The sequence below is a fragment of the Vicugna pacos genome, chromosome 16 (assembly GCF_048564905.1).
Source record: "Vicugna pacos chromosome 16, VicPac4, whole genome shotgun sequence".
NCBI lineage: Eukaryota > Metazoa > Chordata > Mammalia > Artiodactyla > Camelidae > Vicugna > Vicugna pacos.
In genome coordinates this window covers 8,461,937-8,487,606 of record NC_133002.1, presented here as the reverse complement: position 1 = coordinate 8,487,606, position 25,670 = coordinate 8,461,937, and the positions used below count along the sequence as shown (strand labels likewise).

General features: G+C 48.9%; 3 protein-coding genes across 4 annotated transcripts; 1 reads left to right on the top strand and 2 right to left on the bottom strand.

The window, feature by feature from the left end:
- Positions 1 to 351: 351 nt before the first annotated feature.
- Positions 352 to 6,926, bottom strand: CTDNEP1 (CTD nuclear envelope phosphatase 1). Of its 2 annotated transcripts, XM_072940453.1 has the most exons (9): positions 6,098 to 6,926; positions 3,164 to 3,230; positions 2,951 to 3,069; positions 2,658 to 2,729; positions 2,142 to 2,258; positions 1,801 to 1,912; positions 1,304 to 1,388; positions 956 to 1,012; positions 352 to 722 (listed from the first exon to the last, which is right to left on the bottom strand). In XM_072940453.1, coding segments are annotated over exons 1-9 (732 nt in total). In that variant the 5' UTR covers positions 6,200 to 6,926; the 3' UTR covers positions 352 to 721. The 2 variants fall into 2 exon arrangements, with proteins under 2 accessions (XP_072796554.1, XP_072796553.1); XM_072940452.1 differs by having other exon boundaries at positions 352 to 1,012; positions 6,098 to 6,924.
- Positions 6,927 to 7,384: 458 nt separating this feature from the next.
- On the top strand, positions 7,385 to 12,960 carry ELP5 (elongator acetyltransferase complex subunit 5). The gene is made up of 8 exons (XM_031676200.2): positions 7,385 to 7,487; positions 7,648 to 7,708; positions 7,794 to 7,874; positions 9,639 to 9,859; positions 10,980 to 11,146; positions 11,566 to 11,661; positions 11,810 to 11,910; positions 12,555 to 12,960. Exons 1-8 carry the CDS (start codon positions 7,394 to 7,396, stop codon positions 12,667 to 12,669), a joined length of 936 nt encoding a protein of 311 aa, XP_031532060.1. The 5' UTR covers positions 7,385 to 7,393; the 3' UTR covers positions 12,670 to 12,960.
- Positions 12,961 to 13,168: 208 nt separating this feature from the next.
- Positions 13,169 to 15,475, bottom strand: CLDN7 (claudin 7). Its single transcript, XM_006218806.4, has 4 exons — positions 14,850 to 15,475; positions 13,857 to 14,021; positions 13,646 to 13,730; positions 13,169 to 13,549 (listed from the first exon to the last, which is right to left on the bottom strand). Exons 1-4 carry the CDS (start codon positions 15,070 to 15,072, stop codon positions 13,387 to 13,389), a joined length of 636 nt encoding a protein of 211 aa, XP_006218868.1. The 5' UTR covers positions 15,073 to 15,475; the 3' UTR covers positions 13,169 to 13,386.
- Between the last annotated feature and the right edge of the window lie 10,195 nt (positions 15,476 to 25,670).

Genomic DNA, 25,670 nt, shown 5'->3' with positions numbered 1-25,670 from the left:
GGCCGGGAGGACCTGGGGCGTCTGCTGCGTGGGGGCAGTGCCTGCTCAGCTCAGTCCCCCAGGCAAAGCCTGGCTTTTCCCGCGTCCAGGTTTCTCCTCTTTTCATACTTCTCTGTCCTGCTGTTCTGAAGCTCAGGTCCCCTCCAGACACACAGCTGTCCTTTCACTCCCCGCCAGGGCACCCATCCTGTCACTGACACCCTTCCCGCCGCCGAGGAAAGCCAACACCACCTTTGCCCCTACCCCTCGGGTCCACAGCAGCCTCTTTCTCCTCTGCCTAGGGGAAGGGTGGGTGTGAACAAAGACCCCTCCCTTCATTTCCCAGAACCCCAGAGAAGGACCTAGGGCAGCTTTGGTTTCAAAGTTATAATGCATGGTTTAAAAGAGAAGAAAGAAAAAAAAAGAGAGAGAGAGAGAAAGCTAGTTACAGGTCTGAGGGAATCTAGAAAGAAGGGGAAATAGAGGGGAAAATAAGGGAGGGGACATGTTTGGGGAAAATCCAGTGGCCCAAAATCCCAGTTTCCCACCCACAGCCCAGCCCTTGGAGTGAAGAATTAGATCCGTTTTGTACAAGAGTTTTTAAAAAATCAGATCACAACAAAGCTGGCTTGGCTTCTCTTTGAGCCTCCCGGATTACCGAATGTCTCTCTCTCACTCTGGCCAGTCCTGTCTCTCCAACAGACACTGTTTCGGCTCTCCTAGGCCTCGGCTTATGTCCCAGTCTGGGGTTTCCAGGGAGTGCGAACACGAAGTTAGAGTGAGGCTGCTTCAGAATGTGGCCCATGTGTCCATTCAGACTCCAAAGGGAGTCCAGGGCTCCCAGGGCAGAGGGGTGGGAAGGGCAGACCCTGCCCAGGCAGTCCTCACGGTTGGACAGGGCATCAGACGGCATCCTGAGGGCTCACCCTCCCTTTCCCCCCCACCCCAACTCAGGTGGAGGGGGAGCAGCTGTCACCAGAGCCTATGTTGGTGAAGGTTTCGGCTCAGCACAGAACGAACATCAGCGGTGAACCTGGGACGACAATAACTTGCATTGGTAGAGTCCTTAGAGTTGATACACTCACAAGACTAGAGTAAGGCAGCCTCACTTAAGAAGTGGGGCAGAAATGATCACCACTTTCACATGAGACGGAGGTTCAGTGTGCCCAAAACCCAGTGGCTAAAAGTAATAAGCTTTAAGAGGATCTGGGTTCAAATGCTACGTTCTTAAGGGAAAAGAGATAAGTAAAACAGAACAAACGTTTATTCCCTCTTGGGATCTCCCACCTCCTCCTTTCCTCAGAATCTGTCTAGTTTCTCTTACCTGAGGGCATCCAGCATCGGAAGCAGGTTGAGAAGGGCGGTATCGCTGGGATCACTGAACCAGGATTTTATGGGGATGGCATTGTCTAGGGTGGGTGAAAAGGCATGTGAGAACAAAGGATTCAAGAGAGACAGGGTGTTGTTCCTTTTATTTGGGGGTGGGGATCATTACTTTAAAATATATACCCCCTCAAACTCAGTGACCTAGGTAAAACCTTCGTGATTTATCCTCCAAATTAAATTAAACGTTAATCACTGTATCTTATACTAGTGTGAGGCTTCTAGTCAAACTTATTACCATTATGTCTTTCCTGAAGCAAATTTGATATGAGAAATCTGATTTATGAAATGGACCTATTTGGGGGGGGCATCTCATTTAAAAGAGAAATAGCTTGCATCCTGACCAACTGTAAACGATGGAATCTCAGCTCTAGGTGTTCAGAATACCTCCTCAGAACCACTTCCTAGTCCTGCCAGACTCACTACCTTCCCCCGTACCTGGATGGCTCCTGTAAGCTCCCGGGGAGTTATCCAGGATCACAATGCTGGAGAGGTCACTATGGACCACAGAGAGGTCCTTGATGTAGCTGCCCAATTCCAAAGTGCAGTGCTGGAAGGCAGGATGAGCTGGGCATCAAAAGGAGACTCGCCCTCTGTGATTGCTCCCCCAATCCCAGCAATGCCAATAGGCAGCCAATTCCCACAAAGGGGATTATGCACCACACCCCCACCCCCACCCCCAGAGGGTCCCATTCCAGGGCATCTGCCTTCAGCTCAGATCCCTCCCTGATGACCTGCCTCCCAAGCCTCACTCTTAGACCTGGACTCTAGCCCCTTACCTGTCTGTAGTATCTCCTCTTGAGAATACTTCTGCTATTGTCCAGTTTATCTGCCACAGCAGAACCATAAATCTCCATGCTTGCTGTGAACACCACTAGCTCGTACCACTGGCTCACCTGAAATAAATTGGAGAAGAGGAAGGTGTCAGAAGAGGTAATCGTTCATTTAGATATATAGTTCCCTTTCCCGAAGACTCCAGTGTAGTCATTTGGGCCTTTCAGCAACATTGAATGTCTTTGAGGACACAAAATTCTGAATGTCCTCAAACTAAGCATCATACATCAGTAGGAGTAGAGATACAAGAATAAGAGTAGGAAGTCTGTGGAAGAATAGCATTACATCAGCACAACAAATAGACCCTCATGAAAGCCATTCTCCCACCATCCCACAACCTCTGTCCAAAACTGCCTGTTCCCATTTCTCCTAATCCCTTACTTCCTCCAAATCCTCTAAGTTCCCAGAACCTTAAAACCATTCCTTCATCACAGACCTCCCTTTAGCTTCTGCAAACTCACCACTTCCAAGAAGAAATCCACATGGGGCCTCTTATGTACAAAAAACCGGACGGGATGTTTGTCTATCACCACCTGCAGAGGAACAGGGAAGGGCTGGAAGCAGTGCTGAGCACACAACACAGGCCTAAAGGACCCACCCCACCCCACTCCACCCCCACCACCTGCTTCCCTCCTTCAGGCTGCCACTGGTGCCAGGGGATGGGACAGGGCCAGGGACCAGATGCTCTGGGATTGGGAAAGAATCTGGGAGAACAACAGACATAACCATTCCATCACTTCCCAGCCCCACACACCTTGAGAATGAAGTCAGGAGGCGTTCCAGGCCGGACTGTGGGCCTCAGGACCCCATCATGGTGGGAGTGAATAAGTGTCTCATCCAGATCCAGCACTAGGATCTTCCTCTTCACCTGGCCTGAACCACAATGGCAAGGGATAACACCAACCAACCTCCAGCCAAGACCTTGAACCCTACCTCACCTAGGTTTCTTCCCAGCCAGCATACTCACTTAGCCGATTCCGGGACACAGGAGATAGGGGAAGGATATCATATCGAACAGTTTGGTACTGAATTACCTGGGAATAGCAAGAGAGAGGATCAGAACCCCTAACAAGGAAATCTTCCCCAGTAACAATAGGTAGCATGTGTTGAATGTCTACCAGATACTGGTCATCGTGTAAGTAACTAATGGTTATTTCATTTAATCATCAAAACAACTCTTAACAACAACAACGACAACAACAACAACAACGATAATATCATCTTGGTTTTAGCTATTCATTTATTTTAATGGAGGCACTGGGGATTAAACCCAGGACCTCGTGCACGCTAGGCACACACTCTCCCACTGAGCTTTACCTTCCCGCCATCTCTGTTTTAAAGATGAAGAAACCAAGGATTAAAAAAAAAGTATATATACATAATATACATATATTCATGTATGACTGAAGAATTGTGCTGTACACCAGAAATTGACACATTGTAAACTGACTACAATTCAATTAAAAAAAAAAAGAAACCAAGGCTTGGAGAGATTAAATACCTTGCCTGAGACCACACAGCTAGCAATTATCTTATTTGGTTGTTTGCCCCTTTAATTAGAGTGACAATTCCATGAAAGCACGGATTTTGTCTTGATTGTGGCTATGTTCCTAGAACACTGTAGTTAACATTAGAATCAATGAATTGGGGGAACCAGGATTCTACACATGCAGTCCAACCCAGGAACCTGCCCCCTTAACCATATTATCCTACCACTCGGAACAAAGAAATGCCTGGCCCTCCCAACCTCCACTGCAAGGATTCTTTGTGACAACTGCCATCACCTCCCATTGGGAGCTGAGAGCCTCAGACTCCTTGGTGGACAGGAGGTTGGAGTCAGGAGGGGAGGTCCTTGGGTCACTAAGGGTAACAGAGGATGAGGGAATCCAGGGGTTGTCAGGTCAGCTAAGTTCCTCTGGCTGAGGGCCACCAGGCCTATTTTAACCAGCCACCTGTCCATTTCTGTCTCTACTAGCCAAGTCACAAGTTGCAGAGAACATCAGCCCTCTGAACAGCCTCCGTATCCTGGTACCCAGGGCAAGGCAGAGAACGCTGGAAAGCCCCACTCGCCAGGCAGACTGATAGGGTATCGAGAAGGACAGAGTGAAGTAAGGGCTGTGAGTGGGAGGTGAGCAAGGGACAAGGACGTCACCACCTTGGCCTTCAGCTTCTCCAAGCCTTCTCTAGAGGCTCCTGTTTCTAACACTCATACTCTCTCATGCAAACCCTGGCAATTCCCACTTCTGCTCTTTTCTTCTAAGCATAAATGCTCTTCCGTCCCTCCCTAGATCCCAAGGCTCACTAGAACAAGGTTCTCCACTTGCAAACCAAAGGGCCCTCTCCCCTAATCCCAAGGCATCTGCTCCTCTTTTCTTGCGGGGCTGTGATGAGGGCCGCCACAGCTCGGGTGTCCTGCACTGCTATCTTGGGTTGCACATGCTGGGCATGTAGGGAATGCTCTAAGCATCTGCCAGAAAGGGGGTGGGGGAGAAACCAGATTGGAAAGGAAGAAAGGAAAGACAAAAGGCTGTGGGGTCAGTGCTGCCCAGAGGAGAGCAATTTTGCAAGGAACCTGTCTCTGGATGGGCTGGAGCCCAGCCCTGCACCCAGAACAGAAAACTGATATGTTACAGGGAGAAAGGGGGATGCTCCGAGAAAAGCCAGGCAGAGAGGACAGCAGCTAACATGTTTTCCTTACACACATCTCAGCATCTCAGACCACAGGCTCTTCTTCCCTCCTAACCCTTGTCTCAGGGAAATAGCCCTGCCTATAACCATGAGCACCCAGAAACAATCCTCACCCTAAATCAGAAAGTGGAAGGAGTGGACTGGTAAAGGAGACACTGAATCCAAGGCCAGGCCCATTCCCCAAATCAGTGAGTCAACCACCTCTACCACTCAGGGCTTTCTGGAAATTCCTTGACCTAGGCAACCCCTACCTGGCTTTATTCCTTCCAGTTTTATTGAGGTATGCCAGAATACAGACCGGAGGTCCTCTGTACCCCAGCTCACCGAATCCTCCCCAGACTCCTTCAGAGGATTCTCCCCCATGGTGATGAGAATACAAGAGCAAGTTTGTTAAATGATGTGAGCCTAAGGAGCTTTGACCTTGGAGAAAAGCTCTGGGGGAGGGAACCCAGAGATACTTAGGTACACTCCCCACAGTATCCCTCACAATGCGGGGGTCTCCTGGAGAAACAAGCGTCCCCTCACATTCTGACAAGCATGGTATTCTGTTAAGGACACCCAAACTTTAACGTCCTCCCTTCTACAACTAAAGATGTCCATCATAAAGGCATCTTCTTTAGTCCCAGAGTCTTAATAAATCCAAATATTCAAACTCACACTATGAAATGAGTTTTCAGGACCTTTTTGGAAGAATTCCCTTAACTTGAACTGCAGGGGTTTCTCCTTCACATCCAAGGCTCTTCCCAAATTCCCATGCTTGTTTGTCACATATGCCCTCCCACCCACACCCACCTTTGGCACATGAACCTTCCTCTCCCTTGTTATAAGAAAACACACACGGAGGTTCCAAATAATAAGAGGGTCTTTCACAAGCCCTCATCAACAGACATACTGCCATCAAACAGGTGTTCCCCGCCTCTCGGTTTCTTTAGCAACAACTCCAGCTTTCTTAAAGAGCGCCCCACCCACCACCCTAGCCCCCAAGAGTTGCCAAATCCTGTTCCCGTCTAGCTGCCCCCCCATCTCGGTTCTACTACAAGGGTCTTCCACCTCCCCATTCCACCCCAGGCCCAGCTAAGGGCGCTCTAATTCTCTAGCGAGAGAAGCTGCCGCCAGGACTCGGTTCCTAGGCCCAAAGAGAGGCCCTACACTGAAAACCCGTGGGCACCACTGACAGAGGTCCCCACCACCACCAGCGCCCACCCAGGCTCACCGTGCGGATCTGCCTCCGCAAAAGGTAAATGAAGAAGCTCCAGAGCTTGGCGGCGAAGGCCACGAACGTGCGCAGCCCCAGCAGACACTGCGTCCGCATCATCCCGATGACCCCGGCACCGCCGGCCCCGGGGCCCCCGCGGCCCAGCTCCGCCAGCCCCCCGGGGGGAGCCCCCCGCCACCGGGAGGGGGAACGGGGGCCCCGAGTGGCAGGAGAGGCTGCAGAGAGGGGCACGGAGCGGGCGGCTCAGAAAGCCACCCCCGACGAGGGGAAAGCCCAGCGGAATGGGGAGCTGGGGGACAGGCGTGGGCAGCCGGCGGGGGCCCACATGGGCGGGGAGTGGCACCGACGGCGTCGCAGAGGTTGCAGACCGAGACAGGTCGGGCTACGGAGGGGTCCTCCGAGACCAGGAGAGAAGGGGATGAAGAATTGGGGGAGGGGGCTATGGGGGAGGGGGCTAGGGAGGAGGGAGGGAGGGAGAAGGAAGGGGGAGGGGAAGGGGGAAGCAGAAGGTGGCCTGCTGCGCAGGCGCGCTAGGGGGCTGCCCGCGGGAAAGGGGCGGGCGGGGGCAGCTGCGCGCGAAGGACCGCGGTGGCGGTGAATGGCCGGCTGAACGAAGGAGCGGGGAAGGAGGGGAGGGGGAGCCGAAGGGCGTGGATGGCTGGACCGGAGCGGCCTCCCCCTCCCCGAAGTCGGGGGAGTGCCTCAGCCGCTCGGGAGCGGAGCTGCAGCCTCTGCAGATGGATTTCCCACTCTGACAGGCGCCATTTTACCGCCCAAAGGGCTCCCTCCTCCTTTCTTTCCCCCTCTTCCCCTCTGACACTATTTCCGGTGGTGACGTGTATTCGCTTCACGCGGACTGCTGTTCCCCCTACTGGGTCTATGGGGGGTGGGGATAAGAAAAGTGGAGCGTGCTCCGAACAAGGCCCCAGCTTCGCGCATGCGCGGAAGGTGATGATGGGGCGGAGCCCAGGGCGGGAAAAGCCCCGCCTCAAACGGAGTGGGCGGGGCGGGTTGATGTCACATGACCCCGAGGCTCGGGCCGTGGGACGGACTCCCGCGGCCACCTCCCCCTCCCACAGACAACTGCCCCAACGGTTCTTCTCGCCCTAGTCACAAAAATGTAGAGACAGGCGTCGTCCCTACGTCTGTGCACCACGGCTCGGAAGGAGCCAATCCGCATGAGTCGCCTTAGGATGGTGAACCTAATCGCCTCTCCAGACTGTCAGGTCTTAGAGGTGGGAGGGATCGTGGGTGCCCCGCCTCTTTCATTTGGAGGGGGTGGGGCAGTGGGCCATGACGCCATCAGAGGGCGTCGGAAGAGGGGTGGAAAGCGTGTTGGAGATGTTGGAGTCGCTTTTGGCTCTTGGCGGCATGGTGCTGCTACGGGGTGAGGGTCACAGACACAGGGGCTTTGGAGCGGGACTCAAGGGGCGGAAGTGGAGAAGAAGGGCCGTGGGTTACAAGCCAGGGGTGGAGGTCACGACCGGTCGGTGAATGTGAAAACCTCAGTGTTCTCAAGCTGTTTATCCGTCTCTCACTCTCCCCAGACTCCGTGGAGTGGGAGGGGCGCAGTCTCTTGAAGGCGCTTATCAAGAAATCAGCACTGTAGTGAGTATCCCCCAGCGTCTCCCAGTTCTCCCAGAGAGGGAGCCTGGGCCCCACTTTTTGACACTCCCCTTGATCTCTGCCTCAGTGGAGAGCAAGTCCACGTCCTGGGCTGTGAAGTGAGCGAAGAAGAGTTTCGTGAAGGTTTTGACTCCAGTATCAACAGTCGGTGAGTACAAATTGGAAGAGATTTAATTGAATTTGGGATCTCTCTTGCTGAGGAACTTCCCTTAACAGCGACAGGCGCAGAACCTGGTACGTAGTACCAGCTACTTAAATACTCACTGAATGAATGGATATGGGTCTTTCAGGAGGTGAGAATTAGTAAGAAGAATGATGAAGAGTGGTATCTAGAGACTCTGAAGCAAGGGCCATAGAAGATGAGAGGAAAAGAGTAATAAAATACCGACAGTACGGTTTAGTATTAAAGGCTGAACTGAAGGATAAAAATAAACATGTTCTGCTTTTTGAGTTATTCAGAATCTGGTGATCCAGACATGAATTCCAAACTTGCATGAACACTAACTGCAGGCTACACAGAGACTTGTCCTACAGGCAGAGGGATCAGTTTATGCAAAATTGGGGAGGTATGGAAGGCATACTTGCTCATGGGAGATGGAAGAGCTTCTTGAGGTCAGACAGAAAGAGGCACCTGGTAGTGACAGGTCTTACAGAGCATGAAGAGTAGTTTAGAGATACTCTCCTAAAGGCGGTGGGGAGTCATTTGAAAACTTGGTAGGAAAGTAATAACATCATACCTGTTAGAAAGACTTGTCCGGTGACCACATCGTGGAGAATGGGTTGGGAGGCAGTAGCCTGGACATAGACAGACCAGATAGGAAGGCTCTTGCAGTAATCCAGGTTCACTCGGGGGTGTGTGTACTAGTTGTGAACCAGGAGCTGTGCTAGGCACTGGAGACAGAGCAGTGAATGAAGCAGACATGATTCCTGTTCTGATGAATCTGGTAGGTGACAGAGGCCTTGCTTAAGGCAGCGGCAGTAGAAAGGAAAGTTTACAACAAATGTAAAAGGACTTTAGCAGGTGGAATTTCCAGGATTTTTAGACTAATGTGGGGTAGAGGAAATCACCCAGATCAGGAAGTTCCTGAACCCACCTATGTTGGCTGGTTAAGAACGATTACCTCCCAGCCTGGGTAGGTAAGAGGATAATGATAGTTTACATGTCTGTTGAGCCATAATTTTGTATCAGCTACTTTGAGAGAGGTGTTGCTGTATGTTAAGATGGCATTCACAAGACAAGCAGAAGCTAGAAAGTAGGTGTCTGGGAACAAGTTTGCCACTGTAAAGCTTTCCCAGGATTTCTGGTCCTTGCCAGTGTCTTCCTGAATTGCCATTTTATCTGTAATTAGTACCGCAGGACTTCATTCTGGACCTTCTCTAAGCTGTTCTACAGGCAGGAACCATGTATCAGGCCCTTTCTCTTAATCCATCCAGAGAATGACATGCTTGAGGCACCACTTGGGAGATATTTGACAATGATGATAGTTAACGTTTATCAAGCACGTGGTATGTGTCAAGCACTATGCTCAAAATCAAGAGGTTGGTATTCTTATTTTACAAATGAAGAAACCAAGTCTCAAAGAGATGAAAGCAGTGTATCAGTTAGGTGACCTTGAGTAAGTAGCAAAACCAAGCTTGGCACTTGGGGCTGTTTGACACCAAAGTCTGTGCTCTTAATCACTATATTCTACCTTTCAGTAAAAACCTCAGGGGGGGTGTGGCTAAGTAAACCTAATTACTGCCCACCCACCCCCACCCCTGAAAAATAAATAAATAGAAACTTCTCACTAATATATAGGATATTGGTGAAAATCAAGAAAACAGCCACAAAGATCGAAAGATCAGAAGCTGAAGTTCAAGACTGGGGGCTGTGGAGGGCAATCTAATGACGCTTCTTATTTTGCTTCTGCAGGCTGGTTTACCATGACCTCTTTAGAGACCCTCTTAACTGGTCGAAGACTGGGGAAGCCCTTCCTGGGGGCCCCCTGGAAGCCTTGAGAGCCCTGTGCGGGAGGACAGATCCTGGCCCTATCACCGTTGCTCTTGATTCCCTCAGCTGGCTGCTGCTTCACCTTCCCTGCACCACACTCTGCCAGGCTCTGCATGCTCTGAGCCGGCAGGACCCCTGCCCTGGTGAGGCTCCTCCTTTGTTACTTCCCTTCATACATTTTCCCGGCCAAGGAATGTGCCCCTTTCTCCCTAAGACAAAACTTATCAGGGATCTCCATTCAGGCCCTCTTCCATCTCTTTAACCTTTATTCTAATTCTTGATTTCTCCATAATACTATCTACCAGTCACTCTTTTCTTCTTTTCCAAGTTCTTTTTTACTCATTCATTTCATTCATTCAGTCAACAAACATTAAATACCTATAGTGTGTCAATTTGAGATAATGAGAAAAGGCAGGCTAACTGTAGTCAGGTCCTTGCCTTCCAGGAGCTCAAAGTCCTATGAAGGGTACAGATAAGTAAACAAGTATTTAAAAGATAGTCTGATAAGGACCATGGTGATAAAGGAATATGCACTGAGTACCTTAAGGAAGGAATGTCTTGAAGAGCAAGGGGTCAGCCAGGCCAATTTGTCCAGCCAGGAGCACGGGGACTAGCCCTAAAGTACGGTGGGTACTGGAATGGGCTCTACAGTCTGACACCCAGCTTTGTGTAAAAGTGCTTGGCCTTTCAGTGCTTCAGTTTTCTCTGTAGAAGTCGGGAGAGATGGGGAGTTTATAGTGTTAGAATGAACCACTTGGAATTGCTGTTTTTGTGGGTCAGATATGATCAAATGTCAGCAATTTCATAGGGTTCAACTAAAAATGCAAGTATTTAGTGCAGAGCCTGACACTGTAAATGTGACTAAAAAGGGAGGGAAGAAGAAAGGGAATCCGAGGCACTGACTGGTATCTTGGCAGGGTCCAAACACTGCAGGTGGTACAGTGTGTAAAAGATGAGGGTGGAAAGTAGAGATGCTGAAAGTGTGAGTTTCACCCTGGAGGCTTTGAGTTGCTCCTGAGGAATGAGGTCAGAGCAGTGCCTTGATTTGACACACGTTGGAATAAGAAAGTGTATCAAAGGTAAAGGCTGAAAGAGGCTCAGAGCAGGGCAGTGAAACTGGCCCCAGTCAGTCAGGATCATGGCAGAGCTCTGATTGAATGTAGGCCTCTCCTTCCTTTTTCCCTCTTCACTATTTTATTCCAGGCCTCCACCCTGAGTATGCCATGCTGCCCTCTATGCACTACATTTCTTGTCCCTCCCCAGGAAAGCAGGTGCGTGTGCTGGGCCTGCTTCATGAAGAGCTTCATGGCCCAGGCCCTGTGAGAACGTTGAGCAGCCTTGCTCAGGCCGAGGTGACCCTGAGCGGGGCGATGGGCCAGGCCTCAGCCCACATCCTCTATCGAAGGCCCCGACAGCACCCGACTCACCAGGTCAGGAGCAGCAGGGGAGGACTGGAGGCTGGGGTCAGAGAAAGAGCGGTAAAATAGCTGATGTGATTGAGCACTTCCCTGGGCTTTCTTTCCTGCTTTAATGTCCACAGCTGCCCTGAGAGGTCGATTATTTTCTTATCCCTATTTTGTAGCCTGGGAAACTTGGATTCTGTGAGCTTAACCAATGAAAGACATTGCCTTCCAGGAAACGGAAGAGAAGAAAAGGCTGGGAGTGGTTCCTGGGGTGGGCGTGGGGGATGAGGAACAAGTCACTGTGGAGCGGTTTGGAGGTGTGAAAAGCAAGAGCCAGAAACAGCTGGTTACATAGGTGGTGGGGAGCTGGGGTGGCAAGTCCTGGTTCTTTCTGGTTTGCTTGGTAAGGTGGAAAAAACTTTAATACTTTTCTTTCTTCTCCCCAGACTCAGTGGTTCTCCATCCTTCCTGACTTCAGCCTGGATCTCCAAGGGGGTCCCCTGCTAGAGCCCCAGCCCCAACCAGATCCTCACACACCCCCGGTATCTAAGAGAGCCAAGCCAGAACAAGGGAATGGAGTTTGGGGTCTGGAAAAAGGAGAAAAGAGGATAAAAACTGCAGAGATGGGGTGGGAGGGCAGTCAAGGATTCCAGCTACATGGCAGAGTGGTAGCAAACTTTGTTTCTACAGGTGGACCCCACAAATCATTTGACTTTCAATCTTCGCCTGTCCAAGAAAGAGAGAGAAGCCAAAGATAGCCTGGCCCTGCCCTTCCAGTTCAGCTCGGAAAAGTAAGGTTGGGACCTTGGTGCCTGGGTCCCGAGTTGAGGCCAACAACTGGCCTGAGAGGTGGGGCCATAGCAGGTTGTTGATTAACCTCTCAGACTTTTATAGAGACTGAAGTCCACCTCCAGAGACAAGTCTGGGGAGTGGTTCTCTACCCACCCAAACCCCAGCAATGGCAAAGGGCCTTTATGTTTCCTTTCTCTCCATTAGAGCCTTGGGTCCCAGCTCCACAGTTGTCCCCAGAGTAATCAGGGCCTGGGCTGAACCAGAACAGACCCTGGGGCAGTGGCCCTATGTCCAGGCAGTGGTGCCAGGAGCACAGGAAGCCGGATGGGTATGGCAGGGGCGGGTTAATAAGGGCTTAGTAGATACCTGTTCTGTGCCCAGTGTGTGGGCGGGTGAAGCAAGACTACTGCACAATCCTTGCCCTCAAGCTGCTAAGAACTTAGGGTGTTATTAGGAGAGCCATGTAAGAGTATCTGTTTCTGTACCAAGTGTTGCTTCAGTGCTAACTGAACAAGGTCAGACAAAGGCACGGAGACCAAGAAAACATGGAGGCTAAAGAGGGAGTCAAAGTCATGAGGAAAGGGGACATGAACTGTTACCCACCCTTACCGGCACCACCAATTCTCCCCTTCTCTCTCCTCAGACAGCAGGCTCTACTGCGCCCTGGGCCAGGCCAGGCTACCAGCCACATCTTCTATGAGCCAGACACTTATGATGACTTGGACCAAGAAGACCCAGATGATGACCTAGATGTTTGACTGGCCAGGACATTTGACCAGACTGTAATTGGAAAGGGAAGAGGGAAACCTTGGGCCCATAACCATCCTTCCATTGTTTGCATTGGCCTTACCCTGTCTGTCCCCCATCTGTGTTCCCTATGTCTATGGAGACCCTGCCCTGTGACCCATGAGCCTGGGAACAGCTTCCAATGAGGACAGAAAGTGGGATGGGGGCATAAGGGAAGGTGAGGGACTAGGAACACCACCACCCCTAAGCCTAATAAAAATCTTTATTTTTTTAATTAAAAACAAAAACTGTTCAGTAGCTAAGCAAGAGCTTAGAGCCAGAGTCTTTCAGGGTCAAAGGTCAAAATGCTGGGGTCTGAGTGACTGAAATGGTGGAGCTGGGACAGCCTTGCACACCATTGGTGCTCACTAAGTGTTTTTTTAACTGAACTAGTTGCACTTTAGGTTCTAGGCTCCCTGCAAGGATCTGGGTTGGGAGAAAGCAGATGCCCTGGAGGGGGAAAAAAAAGCCTACTTTCCAAAACATACTTTTATTACTGTACAAAAAGCACATCCTCCCCATTTTGTCTCCCCCACCCAACCCCCCAGGGAACTGTACATGGTGTGCTGGGCTGGAGTGACCGCAGGCTTCTGCTCCGCGCCCTGCCCATGGGCTGAGCTCTCTGCCCCAGTTCCTTCTAGATGTCTGGGCACGCCTATAGGCTGCCAGGCTGGGGCAAGGCGTCCAGCTCACACGTACTCCTTGGCCGAGTTGGGCTTAGGGTAGGAGCGAGGTGCACGATACCCAGTTTTGCTCTCACTCCCAGGACAGGAGCAAGAGAGCAGTGCACCTCCCAGAAGGGTCAGAGAGGATCCTGCCCAGCCAATGAAGATGGCAGGACCAAACTCGTACCTGTGAAGAGAGGGAATTGCGGTCAGAAACCCTGGCCTGCCTCTCCTGATCTCAGGACCCCAGACCTGTCCCCTTAGGCAGGACTCCTATACTTACTTAACATTCGTGGGGACCGTGGGGTCATAAAAGTCTGTGACTATCTGGTGGCCATACCAGGAGCAAGCTATCAAGGCACAAAGACCTGGAGAGAGAAGGGGATTCAGATCTTGTGCCCCCCCCCCCGGCCAAACCAGCACTGTGCCCACCCTCACCCCTCCAAGATGGGCAAGAAGAGACTCCTCGGGCCCACTTTGGACCTGTTGCTCACCTGCCAAGATGAAAATGATGCCTCCAGTCATAGCTATACGGGCCTTCTTCACTTTGTCATCTCCCCCACAGTTTGTACATTTCATGCCCATGGTGGCCACGAACATGGCCAGGAAGCCAAGCACCAGGGAGACCACCATTAGGGCTCGGGTGGCCTGCAAGGCCGCTGCGGGTAAAGGGAAAGGATGCCGTCGTTGCTGGAAAAGCGAGCGGCCCTCAGGCAGCTCCAGCCTCTGAATCGCCGGCCGCGCCCACACGCCACGGCCTGAGGCCCCTTCGGCGTCCAAGCTGCAGGCCGGAGCGGGTGGATCCCGCCCCCTCCGAACTCCGCGGCCTTCCCGCTCTGCCCCGCCCCCTCGGCTCTAGGATCCGCCCGGGGCGCCAGGGTTTCGATGAAACTGCCTCGGGAAGGGGGAAGGGTGAAAAGGGACAGCGAAGAGTAGCCGAGGCGGTGGCAGAAACCCCAGCACCGGCTGCAGAGCCCGGCCTTCCTGCCAGCTCTGACCCCACTATCGAGGCCACGGTTTGTGGCTTCAGCTAATCGGCCGATTAGATTAGAAGCCGCAGGCGGCAGTCCAGATCTTACGGGGAGCACGGCTCCTCGGCCCTCGGTCCGACCCCACGGCCTGTGCCGCCTTTTGTCCGCGAAAAGGGCGGGAGATGGAGGCCGTAGCCTCCTCGCGGTAGGGGGAGAGGGGAAGGCCCCGCCCCAGGACTCAGCTTCCCGGGAAGGTACAGGGTCGCCTGCCGCCAAGTCCGGGGATGAAGAGGGGCACAGCCAGCCCGCGGCGCGCGCACGTGCAGACCCAGGGCACCAGCCCCGCGGCCCAGCCGCACCGTCCGGGCGCGACGCTTACGCTTCCTCCTCTCCACCCCCACCACCCTGACTCCCCCGCAACCCAGGGCGTCAGGCCATGGGACCTCGGGCCTGGCCCCGCACCCACCCGCGACCACGGCCCTGGGCGCGTCCGGCCCGTCGGTCCCGCGGCCTTACCCGACAGGGCGAGCACCGAGTCGTACATTTTGCAGCTCATCATGCCGGTGCTCTGGGTGACGCAGTCCATCCACAGCCCCTTGTACATGGCCTGAGCCGTGATGATATTGTCGCCCGCGTACGAGCTCATCTGCCACTGCGGGATGGCGGTGCACGCCACCAGGCCCACCCAGCCCAGAAGAGCCATGGAAAAGCCCAGCAGCTGCAGGCCCGAATTGGCCATTTCCGCCCTCAAAAGAGACGGGGGGCTCCGGGCGTGGGTGTTTTAAGTCACCCAAAGAGCTAAAAAAGTTTTCGGTCGAGTGCCTGCAAATCTTGTCACCAAAGTAAACACAAATCCACCCCTCCGGCGGGGCAAGGGTCTCACAGCCGAGGGATCAGGACTGGTGGTCAACAAAAGCGATCCGCGAAGGCCAGGCGGCTCCCTCCGGCGCGCTCCGCGACCCTTCCCAAACAAAAGGCGAAGGGGCCGTACGGGTGCGGCCCCGGGTGCTTGAAGTCCCCAAAGTACCCTGAGCTGTCGGCCCGAGGCTGCAGTGCGAGGGTGAGGTCGTTCAGCGGTGAGCGGGCAGGTGCGGGCGGACAGGTGCGGCGCACCTGAGTATATGTAGGGCGGTGGGGGCGCGCCCCCGCAGGCACCGGGAGCGCGAGTAGGGAGGGGCCGGAGGGGCGGCCAAGGGTGACCTGACGTCACCGAAGGGACACTCACCTGAGCCGGAAGTCCTGGTCCCTACCCCTCCAGGCCCAGGTGAAGAGGAAGAAACCTGAGCACCAGGGTCACGCCCCTTCACTTGCCAGGCTTTTACCGCAGGTGGGGAGGAGGCGGAGTCTTCTCGGAAGTCCCAAGCTCAGTGAAAGCCCCTCTGGACTCGAAGTCCCTCGGGCACCAAAATGTCCCTTTCCCTCTCCCCCAACAAGTGCGCCAGGAACTCTGCGGAGCAGGAGCTGGGGGGTGGGGGGGCGAGGGGAGGGGGAGGATGCCCCTGGCCAGTCTTGGCCCCGCCTTTCCCCCCACCCCGCCCTCAGCAGGGACTCTCGGTTTCCCCTTGGGTGCCCTTTGTCCCACTATACTTTCGCCCCCACCCTCTGCTCTACTCTTTTTCTTTTCAGTCTCCTCTCCTAGCCGTCCCACCTTCAGAAGCCCTGGGTCCAGTCCCACTTCAGCAGCATTGTTGGGGTCCCCACTGCCAGCGCCACTGCCCCAGCACCAACCCACGCCTCGCCGCTGTCCGTCTCCCTCCTACCCTGCGCTCCAGCAAACACCCGGCTTCCAGGCGTGGTGCTCCCAACCCGCCCCTCTCCCCGTCTTCTTGGCCCCCTATTCTGATCCCTGCTTGACATGACTTAATGTCGGGGCCGTTGGCACCCCACCTCCCAGTGGTCGCTATCCCATCCCGCCCCGAGTCCTTGTAGCAGAAGAACCCAATGAGGTCGGAAGCCGTCGCCAGAGGGTGGGGAGCAGATTAAGGCCTGGGTCAGAGTCTTAGCCACACCCATCATTTCCCTCCATTGGAGTCTTTCCAGACCTGTCCTCCACCTTTCCCTCTTCCTCCTCCTCCAGCCATGCACACATTTCTCTCCTTCATTCTAAGCCTGGACCTGCCTCTTTGTGTGCGCTCTCCCACCATCTCACCGCTCTGTCCTCTGGAACATCTGGCTCTAATGTGGCCTTTAATTCAGCCCTGGGATTCCCACCTCATCCTCCGGTCTCATCTCTCTCGCTCTCCTCAAGCTATGACCCCATCCTTCCTCCCGACATCTCCTCCAAGCATCCCCTGTTGACTCATTCCCCCCTCATCTGTTACCATTTCCCCTTCCTGTCTTTTCCGTTTATTTCATTTCCCTCTCTTTTAGTCTACCTCTGGACACTCTTCTGGACCCTATCTCCCAGCCCCTTGAGCTCAGCATCACCAAGTAGTCTTTCTTTGCATCTTCCTGTGTGCACATCACAGCCACCCCCTTCTTATCCAGTTTCCTCCCAATCTACCTCTCCTCCAACCTCCTGACACCTCTCAGGCTCACAGGCTCACACACCGTTCTTACTGTTTCCCTCCCTCGTTTAATTTCTCTCTCTCCTTTTTTCACCTCAGCTCTCTTCGTATTTCTCATCTTTGCTCCTCCCACTCAGACATTTTTCTGTAAATCTTTCCTTCTTTTATACAATAAAAATATGAACAGGCCCTTCGTGCTAAGCTAATTAACCTACTTTTCTATAAAACACAGATTTTAGTGAGCTCTATTATTCATTTTAATTTTTCTACTTTTTAAAAAAGTGCTTCCAGCTCTGAGATTCCATGCTTCTAATTACTTAAGTATATCCAGCTTCTCTCCAAGCTCACTGAGATCACTTCAGGCCAAGTCGCCATCACCTCTTCCCTGGGTGCTGCAACTGCCTCCGAACCAATCTCCCCGCTTCCCTGTTTGTCCTTCAGAAATGACTGTTTGTTCCCCAATAAACTTAGATCGTGTCACTTCCTACTTAAAATCCTTCAAATCATCCAATGGCACTCTTTTGCTCCTATTACTCTGCTGGATTTAGCAAATAAATGCCATACTATGGCTTACCAGACTCTGGGCATCAACCGCACCACCTGAACTTTACAACGCTCCTTCCCAACAAAAGTGCCTTTGCACCCTGTTCTCTGTTCTTCGTGCCTGGGTGCTCTTCTCCATCAACTCCCCCACCCAACCTTCCTCTACCCAGCTAACTGACTCATCCTCCAGCTGTCAGCTCCAATATCACATCTAGGAAGCCTGGCCTGACCACCGCACCCCACACTGAGTCAGATCACCTGCTGAATGCTCGCGCCACTACCTGTACTTTATTTCCAAAGCTCTTATCATAGTTTGAAACTATTTACTTCGCGTGGTTACTGATGCATTGTCAATCTCCCCACTGTACTGTAAGTTCCAAGACAGCAGCAATGTGTTGGGTCTCAGCACTGATACATATTTGATAAATGAATGAATTGCAAATTAACCAAATTTTCATCCACTTGTTCAATAATTTTCTGAGTGCTTATGTAATGTACTAGTCACCATGCTTGATACTGGGGCTGTACACAAGACAGTAAGAATGCTGCACTCGTGTAACTCTAAAGGGAGGAAGAAGGTAATAAAGACACAAACTCTAGACTCTAAAGGGAGGAAGAAGATAATAAAGACACAAACTCTAGACTCTAAAGGGAGGAAGAAGATAATAAAGACACAAAAAAAAATGGTGCATATTTGAAGGCAATAAAACAGGGTAATGTGTTGAGTTTGGGTCCACTTCAGAGTGAGGTCAGGGAGACCTTTCTAGGAAGGAACTGTTAAATAATGAGCCAGCCATGAGAGAACCATGTTATAGGCAGAGGGAACAGTAAATGCTAAGACCCTGTGTCGATTGTCCCTTTGAGACTTGTATTAATTTAGAGCAGGATTTCAACCTCAGCACTACTGGTCCTTGGGGCCAGATGATTCTTTGTTATGGGTGACTGTCCCGTGCATCACAGGATATTTGAAACATCCCTAACTTCTACTGAGTTCATGCCAGTAGAACTCCCCCACACAATGTGACAATCAAAAATGCCTCCGAGGGGAGGGTATAGCTCAGTGGCAGAGCACATGCTTAGCATGCATGAGGTCCTGGATTCAATCCCCAGTATCTCCATTAAAAATAAATAAATAAATAAACCTAATTACCCCCCCTCAAACAAAACAAAAATGTCTCCAGACATTGCCAAACATCCCAGTGAGAGGACAGGCAAAATTGGTCCTAGTTAACAAGCACACACACACAACAAAAAAACCTCTGATTTCAGATGTGACCAGTCAGCATCACTGTGGATTTTTTGCTCTAGTAACCTTCCATTAAAGAGTTGGGTGCAAGGAGCAACTAGATGGATGGTTGGAATTAACCAGGGTGGGAGTTTAACTAAAAAGAGAGAGAAGGGCTTTTAAGATATTTGCATGAGAGTGATTATGTGCCAGATCAGGGATAGAAAATGGGTGAGAAGGAGAGTACATGTAAAAAGAGATGAGTAGACAGTGAAAAACTGATGGAGTCAATGGTTTTGAAGTCTCCAGGAAGTGAAAGGAGTGGGGATACATGAGTAAATGAGCTGGGAAGGAAGGAGGTGATCATCAGAGATGGGAGGCTTGAATTCAGTATGTTGGAAGAGGGTGTTTTGGGAGCTGACAACGCCTAGGGTGGGGGCCTGAGGATGCTGAAGAGAACGATCATTGGAGATGAGAGACTCAGGGCTGAGAGGCTGCAATTAGCTGAAGCACCCTGATGGTTTTTTAACTCAACAGCAATGATGATAAGACCATAGGTGTAAAGAGGAAGATGATGAGCCAGGCGCTAAACTTGTCAGTGAATGTGGGGGAAGGACCAGGCTGGAAAAGCCCAGCAACAATTAGAGAAAGTGGGGGCTACACTTCCAGAATGAATGTCAACGGAGCAAACGACTTTGAAGGATGAAGGAAGAATAATGGTCTAGAAGTAGTATTGAGGAGCAATCCTCCAGCTCCAGACTACAAGGTATATGAAATAAGACCAAAAATAAGCCTTTATTAAGAGGGCTGCTGGGGAGGCGTGTCCTCCAAGACAGCCAGGTTTCAGTAAGGCCTAGGAAAGGAACATCAGAGAAGAGGCTGGGCATATAAGGTTGATGACAGATGTTGAGCACAGAAGTCACAGTGGAAGAGCTTGAAAGATCAAGTTCAGTTGGAAGATTGAGTTAGATTAGGGGAAATACATCACAGTGTGGGGATGATGGGTGATACGAGGAGGTAGGCAACCTGGTATCAGAACCCAACCAACTTGTTTATTTCTATGGGAAAATGTGTTCTGAGTCTGAAAGAAAAAAACTGATCAATAAATGAACTTTGGAAATTTGCAATGTTATTTTACTATTATGCAGTATTACTTAAAAGCTCCTTATTATTCTGGTCACTGGTTATTGTTTTTCTGGTCAGATCTAGAAGTTATAGACCCAAGGCAGATAAAACATCCCAGGTTCCAATTCCACCTCATTCAGAAATTTATTCTTGGGCCTCAATTGCCTCATGTATAGAAAAAGAGTGATGATATTTTGCCTGCTTAGGAAACAGGAGACTGGGCTAGATGTTCTCCTGTAGTTCAGCCTGGAATGTATTTTGAGATACAGATCTGGAGAAGTGAAGAAATGACCAACTCATTTTATGAGGCTATGGTACTCCTGCCTCTGAAATCAGATAATATAGAAACAGTGTTACAGTCCCATTTCACCTATAAATATAGATGTAAAAACCATTAATAAAATATTACTTAACCAAATGTAAAAATGTATTTAAAGAATCATACATCACAAACAAGAACAGCTTATCCCAAGAATGCAAGTGTTTCAATACTAGAAAATCCATCAATGCAATTCACCACATTAATAAATTAAATATACACATATGCATATATATATTTACCTCCATCAATAATTTTAAAAAGCATTTGATAAGGTTCAACACTTATTTATGAAAAGAACTTCTAGCCAACAAAGATTAGGGAGGAAATTCCCATACTTAATGAAGAAAGTTTAACCTCATCTCTATTATCATTGGGGAAAGGACAAAGATGTCCACTGTTAACCCTTTGTTTGACAAAGTCCTAGAAGTCTTTTTTTTTTTTTTTTTTTGGTGGAGGAACTGGGAATTGAACCCAGGATCTCTCCACCACTGAGATATTTCCCTCCCCACAAGTCCTAGAAGTCTTGATCAATATTGCAAGGAAGTAAAAGAAATAAGTAGTGTAAAGACTGAAAGAGGCAAAATAAAACTGATTTGCAGATGATATAATCATCTACTTAGAAAAGCTAATAGAATCGACAGAGAGACTATTAGAACAATCAAAAGTGTTCAGCAATGTTGCTGTGTACAAGATCAACCTACAAAAAGTCGCTAGTATTTTATTTGCCAGCAATAACTAATCAGAAAATACAATTTTAAAAAACCACTCAATTTGTATCACAGACAAAAAGTATAAAGCATCTAAGAATTAACAAAGTATTCATAAGAAAAATTTTAATTCTACTAAAGAACATAGAAGATTGATTTGAATAAATAAAGAAATACTCCATGCTCTTAAATGCGATGACTTCACATTATAAAGATATCAGTTGTCCCCAGAATAACTTGTAATTGGATAGATTACCAATAAAAATCCAATTGGTGTTGTTTGGAAACATCTTGATAATTTTATCCCCAAATTTGTTTGGAGCAATAAAAAAACCATAAATGGGGTCTTGCCTGTCCATAAACTTAAACTTGCTACAAAGCATGCAGCAATAATAACAGTAGTATTAGTGCAAGAACAGACAGATACACCAATGGAACAGAATATCAGCTCAGAGACAGACACTTGTATATACCAGAATTTGACACATGTAGATGTGGCTCGATACAAGAAAAATAAATTGGATCCCTAACATCCAAAACACGGATGAACTCTAGATGGATTAAAAAGACCTAAACGTGAAGAGTAAAACTACAAACTTATTGGAAGAAAATGTACATTTGTGTTGTAGAGATGGGAAAGAATATATGCAAATTTTCAAAACCACAGACTATAAGGGGGAAAAATGGTCATGTTGATTGCACCAAGTTTAAGGATTTCTATTAAATGAAATTAACCAAAGAAAAATTAATAGGCAGACAATAGAACAAGAGAAAATATTTGCTATGTCCAAATCTGACAAAGAACTGATTTTGTTTGTTCAAATGTCTTGCCAATCAACAGGAAAAATGCTCCAAGTGAAAGTGGGCAGAGAATATAAGGAGGGATTTGGGAAAAAAAAAAAAAGAAAAGAAAGCCAAAGTGCTAACAAGTGTTTAGAGAAATGCTCCAAGCCATAAGTAATCAGAGAAAACTGCAGTAAGACATCACGTTTACCGACTGAACTGACAAATATTAGAAATCCAAACAAATTCTCATTTATTTGATTAAAATCTTATATAGTCCATTCTAGATTTTAAAAGACTGGCCATCTCAATGTTGGTAAGGCTGTGAAGGAACTGGAACTTTCAGACACCACTGGTGGAAATGTAAAATGGGACCACTACTTTGGAAAAGAGTTTGGCCAATTCATAAAAAGTTGTGCATACACCTATCATATAGTCCAGTCACTCTACTCTGAGGTATTTTCCAAGAGAAATGAAAGCATGTGTCCATACAAAGACCTGTACGTGAATGTTCCTAGCAGCTTTGTTTGTAATGGCCCCAAACTGGAAATAACCCGAATATCATCCATCAACAGGTGAATGGATAATCAAACTGATTACTGTTGATAATCAAATTAATAATATTTAGGAATAAACGCATAATACACGCAACACAGATGAATCTCAAAATAATTATGTTAAGTAAAAGAAGCCCAGACAAAAGGAATATGTTCTGTATGATCCTATTTGCCTAAAGTTCTAAAAAATGCAAACTACTCCATAATAACAGACAGCAGATCAGTGGTTGCCTAGGGGCTGAAGGGAGGAATTACAAAGAGGTACAAGGAAGCACTGGGGGTGATGGATGTGTTCATGAACTTGATTCTGGGTACGGTTTCACAAGTGTATACATATGTCAAAACGTATCAGATTACGGATGTTGACTTATTGTGGTAAACATTTCGCAATATATAAGAATAGCAAATCATTATGTTGTACACCTGAAATGAATATAATGTCATATGCCAATTATACCTCAATAAAAAAATCTTCTGACTCATCAAATTGTACATTTTAGAGAGGAGGGTATCGTTCAGTGGTACAGTGCATGTTTGGCATGCACAAGGTCCTGGATTCAATCCCCAGTACCTCGACTAAAAATAAATAAATAAATCAGTAAACCTAATTACCTCCCGCCCTTCCAAAAACAATTTTTTTTTAAAGAATAAAAAATAGGGGGGAGTGTATAACTCAGTGGTAGAGTGCATGTTTAGCATGAACGAGGTCCTGGGCCCCAGTACCTCCATTAAAATAAATAAATAAACAAACCTAATGACCTCCCCCCACGAAACAAAAAAGTATCATTTAAAAAATATTTTTTGAAAAATGAATTGTACACTTTAAATATATGCAATTTATTGTCAATTATATCTCAAGAAAGCTGTTTTAAAAAACAAAAACAATAAAAACCTTATTCAATTCTATCTATTCTAAGCACTATATGAGTATTACATTATTCACCTTCATTAAAACCTGAAGCTGCAGATACTATTATTATCTCCCTTCTTATTTTACTGATGAGGAAAATAAGGCACAAAGTGTTTAGGTAACTTTCCCAAGGGCACGAAGTTACCAAGTATCAGAGCTGCGACTCAAACTCAGGCCATTTGGGCCAAGAGTCCATACTCTTAACTATACTGCCTTTGGGTGGATGTTGCCGGAGAGGATGTGGTGGTAGCAGAACCCTCTGGAACTGCTGATGGAAAGGGAGACTGTGACCGTCCTTCTTCAGAGCAAGCTGGTAGTACTTAGTCAAATTAGGTATAAGTATACCCTATGACTCAGCAATTCCGCTCTCCACTGGTGGAGGTAGGTATAAATAAAGACCTAGACATAGGCAGAGGCAGAGAGACATCTCCCAAAATGAACTTGTATGAAAATGTTCATTGCCACATTATTTGTTGTGGCTGGGAACTGGAGGTGACAATGGGTGCTCTTCAACGAGATGAGTGATATTGTGGAATAGTATGCAACAATAACTTATGCAGTAATAAATTTGATCATTGCAGGGCATGAATCGGTTTTTAAAACATAGTACTCACTGAAAATAAGATCAGAACGAAGTATACAACCAAATGCTATTTACATACATTAAAAATGTGTGCACGCAAAACAATTCATATTTTGCAAGAGCACAAACCAAAATGGGCATTAAATGCATTGGAATGGTTGCCTTTTTAGGGAGGACACAAGAGATATGGGTATAAAAATAGAAGAAATTTAAAATAAATAAAAACAAGACATTGATCAATGAGGACAATGTACCAAGAACTGTGTCATTAATTCAACCTTCTGTACCTGAGACCCTAACTTAGGGACAAAATAGAGTGAAGGGACAAAGGGAGGAGGTGGCATTCTGGAGCTCAGGGGTCCAAGGTTTCCCTCCGGAAGCTGGAAGCAAAGTGGGCCTGTTGGGTAGGAACTGGAGACAGAAAGAGAGGAGAAATATCCTGGCTCTCTCCTGCCCGCCAGTCACTTACCTACCATGGGCTGAAGCCAGCCAGAAAGCAGTGAACACAGGAGCTTGAAAGCAGAAGCCTGCAGAGGTCAGCTCCCCATGACACAGGGCAGAGCTTAGGAAAGGCTAGAGTTGGTTCTTAGATCTAACAGGCCAAGGATTAATTTCTATGCAAGATCAACACACACAGGCTCCGATGCAAAGTTCCCACTTGTGTCCTGTTCCTCTCTCTTTCCCTTTCCCTCCTCCTTCAATCAATCTTGTTCTCCCACCTTCCAGGCCATTTTTCTTCCCCTCTCCCAACTCTCTCTCTTTATTCCTGTTCCTTTCTACTCCCCTATCACTTTCCCCATACTCTTTACTCTGTCTCTCATATCTAGCCCTGATCTGCTTTCCTTGATTCCACTTTCCCTGGGTTTTACGCCCCCAGAGGGGTCCTGAGAGGCATCAGAACAAAGCATCTGAACAGGAGCAGGAATGTGGCCTGCCCCAAGCTGCAGGACAGAGCCCAGCCCTGCACTCCACCAGCTGCACTGAGTTGTGTCTGCCCCCAGCCCGTGTATCCCTCCTACCCCCTTTTTTCCTCTTGGCACCTTTCTCAGCTTTTCCTCTCTCAACTCTCCTTCCTTTGTGATATGCTGGCATCCTTGGGTTTCCCTTTACCTTCCTGATCGGTCCCTCTCTGCTTCCATCAATCGCTTCTGCTCCTTTCTACTCATGAATGATTGGTTCTCCTCAACAATCAGACCTTAGCTCATCATTCATACCCCCTTGGTCAGGTAGGTTGAGCCATTCACCACAGGGTGCCCCCACTTTATGACTGCTCCCCAGTCTGTGTTCTTGGCCATCAGGAGCAGACCCTCATCTCATTCATTCAACAGACATTTGCTGAGTGCCCACCTCTGGGGTCCTGGGGATACAGAGGTCAACAAGATGACCACCTGTCTTCAAGTGAAGTACAGAGAAATGATGACAATATACTACATTGGGGACACATGGCTTTCTGGAGGAAAGCCAAGGAAGTTTTCACAGAGAGGATGAGCTTTTTTGGGAAGATGAACGGGAGTCCTCTGGTATTCCAGAATGAGGGGTTACTATGGCAAAGGTACCAAGGACTGAAACAGCACAGCGTGTTCTGGGTACGAGAAGTACAAGAACTTGAAGGAAGAGGCTAGGAGGTAAGGAGGAGATAGGAGAGGAAAGGCAGGAGGTTTGGTTCACTCTGAAAGGGTTTAACTTGACATCAGGCAACAAAGACTTTTGGGGCAGGAGTGATGAGGTTGAGCTTTTTTGTATTGTACTCTGCCCTCCCTGTAAAGGATAAGGAGGAGCAGGAGGATCAGTCAGGGTAGTGGTGGTCTGGACCAAAGTAGCAAGAGTACAGGTGGAGAAAATCAGATGCGTGTGAGTTTAGGAGACGTGAGTAATTAACCGGATAAAGGGGTGTGCATGAGAGGAGGAAGCAAGCATGACTTCCAGGATTCTGAGAGTAGTGACTTGGTGGCTAATGCAACCATTCATTGGGATGAGGAAGTTAGCAGGAGGAACAGGTTGGGATATGCTGATCACATGAGCTGCCCACCCAGGCAGCAGCTGAACACTCGGACTTGGAGTTTCAGAAAGAGACC